Here is a 13,204-nt window from a genome sequence, read left to right on the forward strand (position 1 = left end):
AGCTACTCAGGAGGCTGAGGCGGGAGAATGGAGTGAACCCGAGAGGTCAAGCTTGCAGTGAGCCAAGATTACGCCACTGCACTCCAGCCTGGGCAACAGATCGAGACTCTGTCTCAGGGAAAAGAAAAAAAAAAAGATTAGCTGGGCATGGTTGCACATGCATGTAGTCCCAGCTACGTGGGAGGCTGAGGCAGGAGAATCTCTTGAACTCAGGAGGTGGAGGTTGCAGTGAGCCGAAATCATCCCATTGTACTCCACCCTGGCAACAGAGCGAGACTCCCTCTCAAAACAATAATAACAATAATAATAAAAGACAAAGACATTCATGATCATTAGAGAGAGGGCATCTTTGGGGTCCAACTATCATCTGATGTGGACAGTGACAGGGTTTAATCAGCTATGGAAATATGAGAGCAAATGGCACATTTGGGAAAAGGTGGATAATGACCATGAACCCGTTCGAACAACAGTGGCTTTGCAATGGCACAGAGCTTTGTGAAAGACAAAGCCCACTTCTGTCTCTTGCTTGGGAAGTGGCTGCCAGCATTCACACAATCGTTTGAGTGAGCCCAGGCTCTGAGAGGACATGGCCCAAACATTACTTGGAAAAATACAATCAACATGCTCATCCGCATCTCTGCCTCAAAATAATTTCTCAAAAAACACTTTTATAAAGCTTGACAATAAAAAATCCATTATTCCTGAGGTATGCTGGTGTAGCTATAAATCAGTCAAAGGACTCCCAAAGGGCTTATTATGTCCTTTAATGTCCTCGGAGAGTAGGCATATTCTGGGTGTTTTTACCTGTTTGAGGAAGGGGAAAACGATTTTTCCTTCTACTAATTTTTTTTTTTTTTTAAATAATAGACAGGGTCTCACTATGTAGCCCAGGCTGGTCTCAAACTCCTGGGCTCAAGCAATCCTCCAGCCTCAGTCTCCTAAAGTGCTGGGATTACAGGTATGAGCCACTGTGCCCAGCCAAAATATTTAGTGAAGAACAAACTATGTGGTTCAATTCCACTCCAACTCATTCCAAAGAACTAGATTGTTCCTTTTTTAAAAATTCTTTTGAAAGTACCAAAATCTTTTATATGCATTGCATTATAATTATAATGTCATTGCATTGAATACAGCTGGAAATAGGCTAGAAGTTAGAAAACTTTGATTTATGGTAAAATTAAGTACAATGAGATTTGATTCCTTACATTCAAGCTCCACTGATGTGTCTCTTGAAATTTAGATGAAGAGAAAAACACAAATTAATTTATATTTTCAGCTAACATGATGGCTATATGACAGACAGACTAATGTTTGAGTAACCATGGCTTCAAACAGTATTCTAAATTACTTTTTCTTCTTCTCCAAATTACTTGTGATTTCTCAGACCTTTTCTTTAATTACTGAGTGTACAGTACATATGCTCTTTTTATAAGGAATCTCAACTCCTTGTATTGGAAATGGGAAATAACAGATAAATCTCAATGTCTTGTTTCTTCCATGAGATCACACCTTCTTTCCTTTCCAATTTACGTGCTCAACACAGCACCAACCCAATGACTCAGAACCTCCTAAACCCTGTGCACCACATGGTCAAGCATTTTCTTTCCTGGTAGCCAAGTCTGCAATGCCCCTTCCTCCATAAAGCCTCCGTAAATAATAACCAAAAAATAAAAAAGCAAATCCCATCACTTCCATCTAATAATGCAGCATTTATGATTCTAGGTCCTCGCCCACCCCACAGGATTCACATAATCTCTGCTTATGCAGTCTATTAAATCTATTTTCTCTATTACGTGAACATCCCTTTCTCATGCCTTCGAATCTTCTCTCATGGGCAACACACATAGGGTGGTATTTTCCAAAGTGTAGGCAAAATCCTGCTGCTGGTAAGCAAGATGAATTTAAATAGATGATGGGGTCAGCATTCCTTTATTCACATAGCATATATTTACTGAGGACTTATTATGAGCCAGGTGCTATTCCAAGGGCTGGGGCATACCGATGAAAAAGAGTTCGTGTCCTCATAACTTTACATTCTAGTATGGGAGACAGACAGTAAACACTAACAAGTAAATAAAGGAAAAGGGCTAGACATTCTGAGGTGTCGGCAAGGAGGCGGGATCATGCAGCTAGGGTTCTTCTCAGAGAAGGCTCTCTCTAAGCAGGGATTATTTGAAGAAAGATCTGAATACGACCAGAGAACCGGACATCTAAAGATCTAGGGAAACACATTCCACAAGAGGGAGGAGCAAGTGCCAAGGTCCTGAGTCAAACTGAGCTTGGCAAGTTCAAAAACCAGAAATAAAGCTGGTGTGGCTGGAATGCAGAAGGGAAAGAGGTAGGCAGCAGGTCTGATCCCACAGGGCCTGGAGGGCATGACCAGGAACTTCAGTGTCATCCCAACTGCAATGGGAAAGTGGAAGCAGGGAGGTGGCAACATCAAGTTCTTGCCTTTAAAAAGTTCCTCTTGGCTGGGCTTGGTGGTTCATGCCTGTAATTCCAGCACTTGTGAGGCTAAGGTGGGAGAATCACTTGAGACCAGGAGTTCAAGACCAGCCTGGGCGACAAAGCAAGACGCCCATCTTAAAAAAAAAAAAAAAAAAAAAAAGGTAAGGAGTCCAGTTAGAAGACCACTGCAGCTGGGCGTGGTGACTCATGCATGTAATCCCAGTACTTTGGGAGACCAAGGCAGGTGGATCACTTCAGGTCAAGAGTTCAAGATCAGATTGGTCAACATGGTGAAATGCCGTGTCTACTAAAAATACAAAAATTAGCCAGGTGTGGTGATGCACACCTGTAGTCCCCGCTACTCGGGAGGCTGAGGCAGGAGAATCACTTGAACCCAGGAGGTGGAGGTTGCAGTGAGCCGAGAATGTGCCACTACACTCCAGTCTGGGTGACAGAGCGAGACTCTGTCTCCAAAAGAAAAAAAATAAATAAATACCATTGCAGTAGCCCTGCAGAAGCTCATGCAGGCTTGCATTGAAATGGAAACATCAGGAGCGATAATCTGAGCACGTATTTTGGAGGAAGGGCTGAACTTGATGACAGATGGAATGTGGGGTGACTTAGTGTTCTGCCTGGGCCACTGGACAGATAGCAAAGAACTGGGGAAAGTGCAGTTCTGAGGTTAGAGAGGATCCAAACTTCCGTCCTGGAAGCAGGGACTGCCTGTTAAAGCCACTGGGAGATGCCCAGTGAACAGCTGGATGTGATTCCAAAGCACAGGGAAGGGGTCTGGGGCTATCAGTGTGGAAGGCTGCAGCAAATGAATGGGAGTGAGCCAGGGCGGCGGATGAGATCACTTGGTAGCAGGTAGATAAAGGAGACAGAAAAGCCAGCCAGGCTATGGCAAGACTTAAAGTTCTGGCAAAGCGGAAGGAAGGCAGGGAGGAGGGATGGTGGGTATATAGGAGGAAAACCATGGAGAAATGGGATCAAAAGTCTAGAGAAAGTCTAGAGAAGAAAATGTTTCCAGAAGTAAAATCAACTGCATCCAATCTGTGAACAAAAACACCCATAGGGAATGGAAGTGATTCCATTTTCAATGATCTTTCACTTTTTTGAGATGAAATTGCTCTGTTACCCAGGCTGGAGTGTAGGGGTGTGATCTTGGCTCACTGCATCCTCTGCCTCCTGCACTCAAGCGATTCTCCTACCTCAGCCTCCCTGGTAGCTGCAATGACAGGTGTGCACCACCACACCTGGCTAATTTTTTTGCATTTTTAGTAGAGATGGGGTTTTGCCGTGTTGGCCAGGCTGGTCTCGAACTCCTGACCTCAGGTGATCCACCCGCCTCAGCCTCCCAAAGTGCTGGGATTACAGGCATGAGCCACCGCGCCCAGCTTCAATTATCGTTTTGCGGAACTACAGTAGATCCTCATTGTTGACAGGCTCCATATTTGTGAATTCACCTACTCACTAAAATGCATATGAAACCTTAAAACCAATACTCCTACACAAGTTCCTAGCTGAGAGTGAGCAAGGTGACGCTCTGCATTCTTGTTTCAGCTCGCATATTGTAAAGAAGTGTCTTTTTTGTGGTCTATTTACTGCCGTATTTTACTTATTTTTGTGTTTTTTGTTGTTGTTGTTTGTTTGTTTGTTTGTTTTGAGCAGGGTCTCACTCGCTCACTCAGGCTGGACTGCAGTGGCACAATCACAGCAAACTGCAGCCTTGACCTCCCCAGGCTCAGATGATCCTCCCACCTCAGTCTCCCAACTAGCTGGGCCCACAACCACATGCCACCATGCCCAGCTATGTTTTGTATTTTTTTGTAGAGACGGGGTTGCACAATGTTGCCCAGGCTGGTCTCAAACTCCTGGGTTTACGGGAGCCTCTCGTTTCAGCCTCCCAAAATGCTGGGATTACAGGTGTGAACCACCACATTGGCCTCATGTTTGTGCTTTTTGCTGGTGATTTTGCTATTTAAAATGATCCCAAGCATAGTGCTACAGTGCTAAGTTCCTAAATGCAAAAAAAGCTGTAATGTGCCTTAAAAAAAAATACACGTTAGGTAAGTTTCTTCATTCAGGCATGAGTTACAGTGCTTTTTGCCATGAGCTCAATGTTAGTGAACCAACTATATATGTTAAATAAGATACCTTTAAACATGAACACACATAAAATAAGGTTATGTGTTGATCGGCTGATGAAAAGTTTGTGACCAGAGGCTCACAGGAACCCTGCCTCTCCCCGAGGAGCAACGGGTCAGTATTCACTAACTCAGTGTTCACTGTGACTAAACAGAACATAATTACCATGAAAAATTACCATGAAGAGAAAGATTCCACTGGGCATCAGCTTCCTCCTTTTTTAATGAAGAAAAAGCAGGTCTGAGGCTCTAGGCTTGACAGCAGCAGTATCTAACCAGAATCTAATACACCGCTCTTATTTTTGTTGCTTTCACTTTTACAATTGTTTCTTTCCTACAGCAAGTAGTGGTAGAAGTGTAAGGCTTTCTTTTTCAGTAACTGCTAAAATTAAAAAAAGAAAACAAGCAGACAATATGAAGAAAATATAACATAGCAAATAGTATAGGTTGAGCGTGGTGGCTGACGCCTGTAATCCCAACACTTTGGGAGGCCAAGGTGGGAGGATTGCTTCAGCCCAGGAGTCCAAGACCAGCCTGGGCAACATAGTGAGACCCCATGTCTACAAAAACAACAACAACAAAAATTAGCCAGGTATGGTAGTGTGTGTCTGCAGTTCCAGCTACTCCAGAGGCTGACGTGGGAGGATCACTTGAGCTCAGGAGGTCCAGGCAGCGGTGAGCTGAGATTGCACCACTGCACTCCAGCCTGGGTAACAGAGCAAGACCCTGTCTCCTAAAACAAAGAAAAAATACAGATGGAAATGGGTATGGCAATAGCCCTGAAGCTGCTACACAGTGGTACCTGGACATGACAAAACCAAGATGACGATGAACAAGTGGAACTTGGGAAATACAACATGGGATAAAGATTTTGTTTTTGGAGTGAGATTACATGGCCATGGATGAGAAACTCATCTTCTGCAAACCTTGTTTCCTTTATTCAGAAACAGGAGACAACAGCATCTCATATCACTGCCACCATGATTTAATGAAATATCAGGTAAAGCAGCTCAAATGTTTGTCTCAGAACCCTTTACTTGCTTAAAGTTACTGAGAACCCCCAAAGAGCTTCTGTCTATGTGGGTGACATCTATCACGACTTACCATATCAGAAGTTCAAACTGAAACATTAAAAAAGTATTTGGTACTTAATTTAAAATAACTATGATAAATCCAATACATGTTTATAAAAATACATATTTTCAATGAACAGAACTATTTTCTCAAACAAAAACACTTAGAAGTGTGGCTTTGTTTTGCATATTTGGAAGTCTCTTTAATGTCTGACTTCACTATAGGCAGCTGGGTCTTCATAGCTGCCTCTGCATTCCATCGGTGGCCATATCGCACTTTGCAAAGCCTCTGGAAAACTCCACAAGACACTAACAAGAGAATGAGAATGTAAACAGGCCGATAATGTCTTAGTATTATGGCAAAAAGAAAGTTTTAATTTCATGGACCACTCCCCACACACACACACACACACACACACACACACACACACACATTCCGAAAGTGTCTCCAAGACTCCACATGTCCCTGGAACATACTAAAATAAAGGGTTCAGAATGGTACCTCACAAGGGAAGTTCTCAGTGAATACTAATTCTCTTTTCCTTTTGTTCCTAGCCTCAATGTTGTTAAATCATGACCAAGTTAAGGCCAGGCCTTCTTCAGGTCATTATAATTACATAATATCCAGCACAGCGTTATGTGTAAAGAGGTGGTCAGCAAGTATCACTGTGTTGCTCAGATGGTACTGTAACTAATTAGCTATGTGATCCTCAGCCAAGGATACTTAATCTGTCAAATCCAGAGGATACACAGACTTGAATAAGAAAAAAAGTTACATCTCTATTTTCTGACATTCAGCACTTACTTTACGACTGTAACCAACAAACCATGATTGCACTAGTAGCGCCTGTGATACTGTCACCAATAAAAATCACAGGGATTTTTATATCATATTATGGTTACTGCAGATATCTTGAAAAATCATATGTGCTCATAACTAATTCAAAATTATGGTAGTTATTACACCTGTCACTAGATCTTGGTACTTCATGCATTAATAAAGAAGTACACATATTGCAATATCACGAACTTTGAAAAACATCTCCATAGCTGTATTTCAATACAGCTGTTTTCATTTTCAATCCTTTGTATTTTACTTAATTTTTATTTCTGCAGTGACTTGGAACTTTGTATCGTACCTTACGCAGTTTAAAACATTCTAAGAAAGGGGTCTGCTGGCTTAACCAGATTGCCAAGGATTCATGTGACCAAAAAGGCAAGAATCCTTGGTGTTAAGCAATTCACTTAATCTCTTCAGGCACCAAGTTCCTCTCTTTTAAAGGAAAGGATGCTTACTCCCTGAGGTCGCTCCCAGTTCTGCCACCCCAGCTATAGTCTATGGAATATGATATCCATAGTGGAGAAGAATCAGGTGGGAAACCACATACCTGAGGACATTAGCAAAAAGCACGATTCTGGGCCAGGCATGGTGGCTCACACCCGTAATCCCAGCACTATGGGAGGCCAAGGTGGGCGGATCACATGAGGTCAGGAGTTCCAGACCAGCCTGGCCAACATGGTGAAACTCCGTCTCTACTAAAAATATAAAAATTAGCCGGGCATGGTGGTGGGCGCCTGTAATCCCAGCTACTCAGGAGGCTGAGGCAGGAGAATTGCTTGAACCCAGGAGGTGGAGGCTGCAGTGAGCCAAGATTGAGCCACTGCACTCCAGCCTGGGTGACAGAGCGAGACCCCGTCTCAGAAGAAAAGAAAAAAAATCAGCCAGGCTCATGGCTCACTCCTGCAATCCCAGCAACTTGGGAGGCTAAAGGCTGGAGGATCACATGAGGCCAGGAGTTCCAGACCAGCCTGGACAATAGAGAGAGACCCCATCTTTAAAATAATTTTTTTAAAACTTAAAAAATCAAAAAACTTAAGCCAGGCATGGTGGTGCACACCTGCAGTTCCAGCAACTTGGAAGGCTGAGGTGGGAGGCTGCAGTGAGCCATGATCATGCTGTACTCTAGTCTGGGCTGTGGAGTGAGGCCCTGTCTCAAAAAAAAAAAAGAAAAGAAAAGAAAAACAAAAGCTTTGCAAAGAATCCATAGTCAATCTAATCGGGGGCTGTTCTTTACATAAACAGCTTGTGTGGAAGCAAACTTGAAAATAAATGTTTTTATAATCAGACTATTCTGGATATTTATCACTAATGTTTGCTTAAAAGTGTTTTATATCTTCATATGCTCAGACAGAAAAAAAAAACAGAGAGAGAGAAAACAGAAACAAAGAAAGAAAAAAGATGAGAAAAAAGCACATTTTCCACATCTCCAGGGAAGAACACTTAGCCACCGAGCACTTCACACAGGGGTACTAGAGCACCATCAGTTTAAAGAATCAAATGGATCAGTCACCTCACTTGATAACACACACAAACCATTGAGACCCACTTAATGCTAAAAGCCTGAGCCAACACTGCTGTTTAAGAACTAAGAAAGCCGAGACAGGCTGCATTTCAGTCCCTGTAGAAACGTCTAGGATACGTCGGGAACAGCCAAGAGTGGCACCAAGATAAAATATGACAGTAGCGACTGCCAGCTTCAGCAGGCACAATTCAAACTGAGCCCAAAGCTCTATCCTCACACAGAGAAGCTCTGCAGAGGCACACTTCTCTTACAGCACAACAGGCAAAGTCATAGCTAGCACGGAATAGTCATCCAAATGCTTCAACATGACTATTCTACGGTTTCTTCACCCAGAAACCAAATCTGTCCAGTAGACACTTAGAAAAGTCCAAAAAGCCAGTTTTCCCAACTATATTTAAGCAAGTCTGTCTGCTCCATGCTTCCTTGTTTTCTCAGCAGAGTATCTCATTCTCTTACTTGCAGAGATAAAGACAGAGTGGAGGCTCTCCCTTCCTCCATCTAACCAAACAAAATTAAACTCATATTGGGGTGAATGAGATGTTATGCCTAATGGGAAGAAAAAGAAGAGAAAAAAACCACATTCAATCACCAGAGAAGCTAGGTTACTGTGCTTTAGAACAGCACCCCAACATCAAGGACAAGCAGACTGAAGGTACCAATACCTGGTACACCCGTTGAGTGCTAGGTATACAAAACCATAATGGTCTGATTCACCAAACCCAAGGATGGCACAGTCCAGGAACTGTAAAGAAGAAGCATGAAGGTTTGGGACAGTCTGACAAATAGAAAATTTGAAGGAGAGAGTAGGAATGGATTTGAGCCCTCAAGGAAAGGTGAGCTGTCTGAGGCAGAGTTGGGAGGGCACTCCTGGCAGGGACAAGCACAATGGGAGCAAAGTCCCAAAGGAGGGACTCTGCAGGGTATATTGCACAACAGTGGGAAGGGCAGTTGGTCTGCATTGGAGAGCTAGTGAAAGAAGCCTTGAGAGATAATGCTGAAGATAGGCTGAACCAGATTGTAGGAACCTTGGAAGTCAGGCTCAGACTTTATCCTGTTGACCATGAGAGGCTTCCAAGCAGAGAAGTGACAGAAATGTAAGCAAGAAGGTGACAAAAAACAATGATGAGTTTTAGGAATAAGCAATGGACACTACTCTCTTCAGTTAATTTATCCTAACTGTGGGTCCTTTTGCCAAACCCAGACCAACCAGAATCTATGCCTGGTGAAATAAGTGTTCAGAATTACATCCTGGAGCAATTTTCCTAACACCTAGGCCCTGGAAATGCAATCCAAATATTTTACACACACACACACACAATTTCCACACATATTTCCATATACATATGTATATATATACACACACACACACATAGTTCTTTTTGTTTTGTTTTGTTTTTGCTGTTTTTAGATCAGGTCTCACAGTATCACCCAGGCTGGAGTGCAGTGCTGTGATGGGGGCTTACTGCACCCTCAACCTCCCAGGCTCAAGCAATCCTCCCACCTCAGCCTCCTCAGTAGCTAGAACCACAGACTCAGGCAACCATGCCCGGCTACATTTTTTTCGTATTTATTGTAAAGACCCGTTTGCTATGTTGCTATGCTAGTTTCGAACTGTTGGGCTCAAGCAATCCTCCTGCCTCTGCCATTCAAATTGTTGGGATTATAGATGTGAGCCACCGCACCTGGCCCAAATATTTTTCTTGACCTGTAAGTGACACAGTAAACTGACTCCAGAACATGCAAACGAAAAATTAAAAACATATTATACTTGCTCCTAGGACTATGGCAATAAAAACCACATTTGTGAAACATGTTTACTTTACCCTCAACTCAACAGTTTTGAAAAGGGCTTTTAATCCTGTTAAAATTAGATTTGATAACATTGCCATAGTTATTAGGCATTGTTAAATATGCTTTCATCTAGGGGCCGGGTGAGGTGTCTCACGCCTGTAATCCCAACACTTTGGGAGGCCGAGGCAGGCGGATCACCTGAGGTCAGGAGTTTGAGATCAGCCTGGCCCACAGAGCTAAACCCGGTTTCTACTAAAAATACAAAATTAGCCAGGTGTGGTGATGCAAGCCTGTAATCCCAGCTACTCGGGGCGGGGGGCGGGGGCTGAGACAGGAGAATTGCTGGAACCCAGAGGCGGAGGTTGCAGTGAGCCGAGATCGCGCCACTACACTCCAGCCTGGGCAATAGAGTATGACCACCTCGTCAGTCAGTCCTTCTCAAAAACAAACCAACCAAAAAAAAAGAAGAGCCCTTTCCTGAGGTGCAGCTAAGGGAGAGACTAAGATTCTAAAAGCAACTTAAGAGCAAAAAAGAATACTTTTTGAACTGAGGGAAAACAAAGAATAATAAATATATAAAGGATCGCAACCTAAGAATAATGTAGTAATCATGAGACTGTTAAAAAACAAAACAAACAACAACAAAAAACCCTGACTTCTGGCCACAGAGTTGAAAAACCCCTAGGCACGTAGAGTGGCTCTTAATTGAGACTGCACTTCACTAACCAGCGAGGTGAGGAAAAACAGGACTTCAGTAAGGGAGTAAAGTCAAAGATTAAATTACAAACAGGCCAAATGGACCTGAGAGGAAGTGATAAAATTCGCAACACACTCAGCTGTGTTTATTGTAGGGAATCACCCCAGGTCTAACGGCCACTGTAATCACCCCGCTCAGGGCAGAAGTCTTCCCACAGGCCCTCAATAACCTCAATCCTTGATAAAAAGCCAAAGGAGCCTGACTTTCCACCTGGGTCAAAACCCCCCGCACATTCATTGTTTCGGAATCAAAGCACCACCACCAGCAACCCCCTGCGCACAACCCGGGGCTCTCCAGCACCGCTGTTCGTGATGCCAAGTGCCCAGCACGGGGTCTGGCACCGTTTCCTTAATAAAAATGTCCTCTTCTCGTCTCCAGGATAAAACGCAGGATCCGGAAGGCAGCGTTACACCCTCTCCAGCCAGGCTCCGTTAGGAGATGAGTGCGCACAAACAGCCCCAGGGGCCAGCCACCCCCTTCCCGTGCCACAACTTCCTGTCCCTTCCATCACTTCCACACCACGACTCTAGTTTCCATCCAGTTCACAACTGTCATCAAGATCCCAGGGTCTGGAGGAAAGGGGGCAGGGCGGCTCTCCACCCTCAACTCCTCACTTAAGGGGCGTCTGAGAAGAACCTACGAAAGTGGGGCCAGAAAGCACTGGGACCACGAGCACCAGCCCATGTGGCCACCCCGGGGGCCACCTACTCCCGGGTGAAACCCACGCTGGGCGCACGGGGGCGAGCCACACAGGCGCGCCCCCTCGCATTGACATTTCTCCGGTGTGAAGTGCCGGAGCTTGGGATGCAAGAGCGGGATTACTGTCCCGAAGCTCAACTGCACTTGGAAGCACTCGGCGTCCCCAAACCCTGGGCGACTTCCCCATCGGCGCTCCCTGGTCAGGGATCCGACCGCCCCCGAATCCCAGAGCTGCGCAGCCCGGCCGAGCCCCCGGCCGGGGTCCTCCGCCGGGCTCTGGGCAAACCTGGCAGGGCCGCTGTCCGCGAACTTGGCCGCGTGGGCCGGGCAGGGACCAGGTGGGGCGCGCACTCACCAACCCCGTACTTCTGCCTCTTGGTCGGGATCCAGCGGGCCATGGCGGCGACCTCGCCCCGCGGCGGCGGCGACTAAGGCTGCTACAGCTCCTCCGGCTCCGGCCGCCGCCGCGCCGCGCTCCTGCGTGCCCCGGGCGCTTCCGCCATGTTCCGCCAAACTTCGCTGGACTGCGCTGGCCGCCTCCCCGCCGCGCCGCCCGCGCCGGTGCCCGCGCCGCCCGCGGTCACCTGCTGGGCCGGGCTGCAGCGCAGCCTTGCGCGCCCCTCCCGGCGCCGCCCCGGCCCCTCCCGCCGGCCGCGCCCTCCGCCCGCCGGGGCCGCCTCCGAGCCGCGGGCGCCCGGCCTCTCCCGCCCGCGCCGCTTTCTGCGCTCTGCCGGGCGGGGACCGACTGCGGCTCCGCCTCGCGCGCTTCCCGGGAGCGGCTTCCCGGGCCGGCGGGACTTTGGCGCTGGCGGCGCTTTGCCTTTCCCCTGCCCTCCCCACCCGGCTGATACCCCGGAGGCCGGGTCCCTGCGGTCGGGCTCCCGACCGAGGATTGCGCTGGAGGCGCCGGGCACACCCAGGCCGGGCGGCCGGTGGGCGAGGGATGCGGGCTGCGCTCCCACGGCGCGCGCCGGACGCTTGGGGAGCGGAAAGGGATCAGCAAGAGCGGTTTCTTGCCCCGGGGCGCCTCCGGTGCCTGGCACTAAGCGGGCGCGCAATAAATATTTGTTGAATGAATGAGCAGTTGACTTCTGCCTTTACCCCCTGGAGCTTGAACCCTCGCCGCAAGCGCGGGAAGCCGTACCCGGGACATACTGGATCTCCTGGGGCCACCAATTAGAGCCTGGAAAGCAGAACTTCTATCACCAGAGAGCTGGTGCAAGGGAGGCGGGCTCCTCAGAAGTATCAGATCGTTTGCTAGGGGATCCTCTGCAGGGAAATTGTTTAGAAAGCCCTAATTTGAAAGTCCTGTATCCCCAAACTCCGGGGACCCCCCAACCCTAAGCTGAAGAAACTTAGACCCTCATGCACAGGGGAAAAGTCCACCCCCAGACCTCCGTTTCTCAACCAGCCAGCAGCCCAGAGAGCATCCCCGCGGAAAGGGGACAAGGCGCATCCCCGTCTTTTCTCCGTCAACGACTGCATTTTCTTGACGAAGATCCCAAAGGGGCTGCGCATTTGAACCGCCTTGGGCTCCAGGTGGCGCCCTCTCTGGAGCTCCCTCTTGAAATTCATTTCTTCCTGGAGAGACCTGGAGAATGAAGATCCAGGGGTTTCTCGCTACCTTGTACTGAGAAGTAACATTGCAAGCGGAGTAAATGACCAGCTTAATTACGTTCACCGTCGAAGAAGACGCCTCTAGAGAGAAATCATATCCTCTTTGCAGTCTGTGAAGGTTTTCAGGCTTTTTAGGAACGTAAAAGAAAGGAAGATTAACATGTAGTAAAGACAGGTAGTTGACCAGGCGCGGTGGCTCACGCCTGTAATCTCAGCACTTTGGGAGGCCGAGGCGAGCGGATCACCTGAAGTCAGGAGTTCCAGACCAGCCTGGCCAACATGGTGAAACCCCTTCTCTACTAAAATACA

The 13,204-nt window shown here is 46.9% G+C and overlaps 1 protein-coding gene across 3 annotated transcripts in view; it reads right to left on the reverse strand.

Moving 5' to 3' along the window:
* Positions 1 to 11,887, reverse strand: part of LOC105482043 (dedicator of cytokinesis 5) — a 232,257-nt gene extending 220,370 nt beyond the window's left edge. For all 3 annotated transcript variants that reach the window (XM_071068478.1, XM_071068477.1, XM_071068476.1), the window contains exon 1: positions 11,634 to 11,887. In XM_071068478.1, the coding sequence (XP_070924579.1) occupies positions 11,634 to 11,676 (43 nt within the window). In that variant the 5' untranslated portion in view covers positions 11,677 to 11,887. The remainder of the gene's footprint in view (positions 1 to 11,633) is intronic.
* Positions 11,888 to 13,204: the final 1,317 nt, after the last annotated feature.

Source organism: Macaca nemestrina, chromosome 8 (assembly GCF_043159975.1).
Source record: "Macaca nemestrina isolate mMacNem1 chromosome 8, mMacNem.hap1, whole genome shotgun sequence".
NCBI lineage: Eukaryota > Metazoa > Chordata > Mammalia > Primates > Cercopithecidae > Macaca > Macaca nemestrina.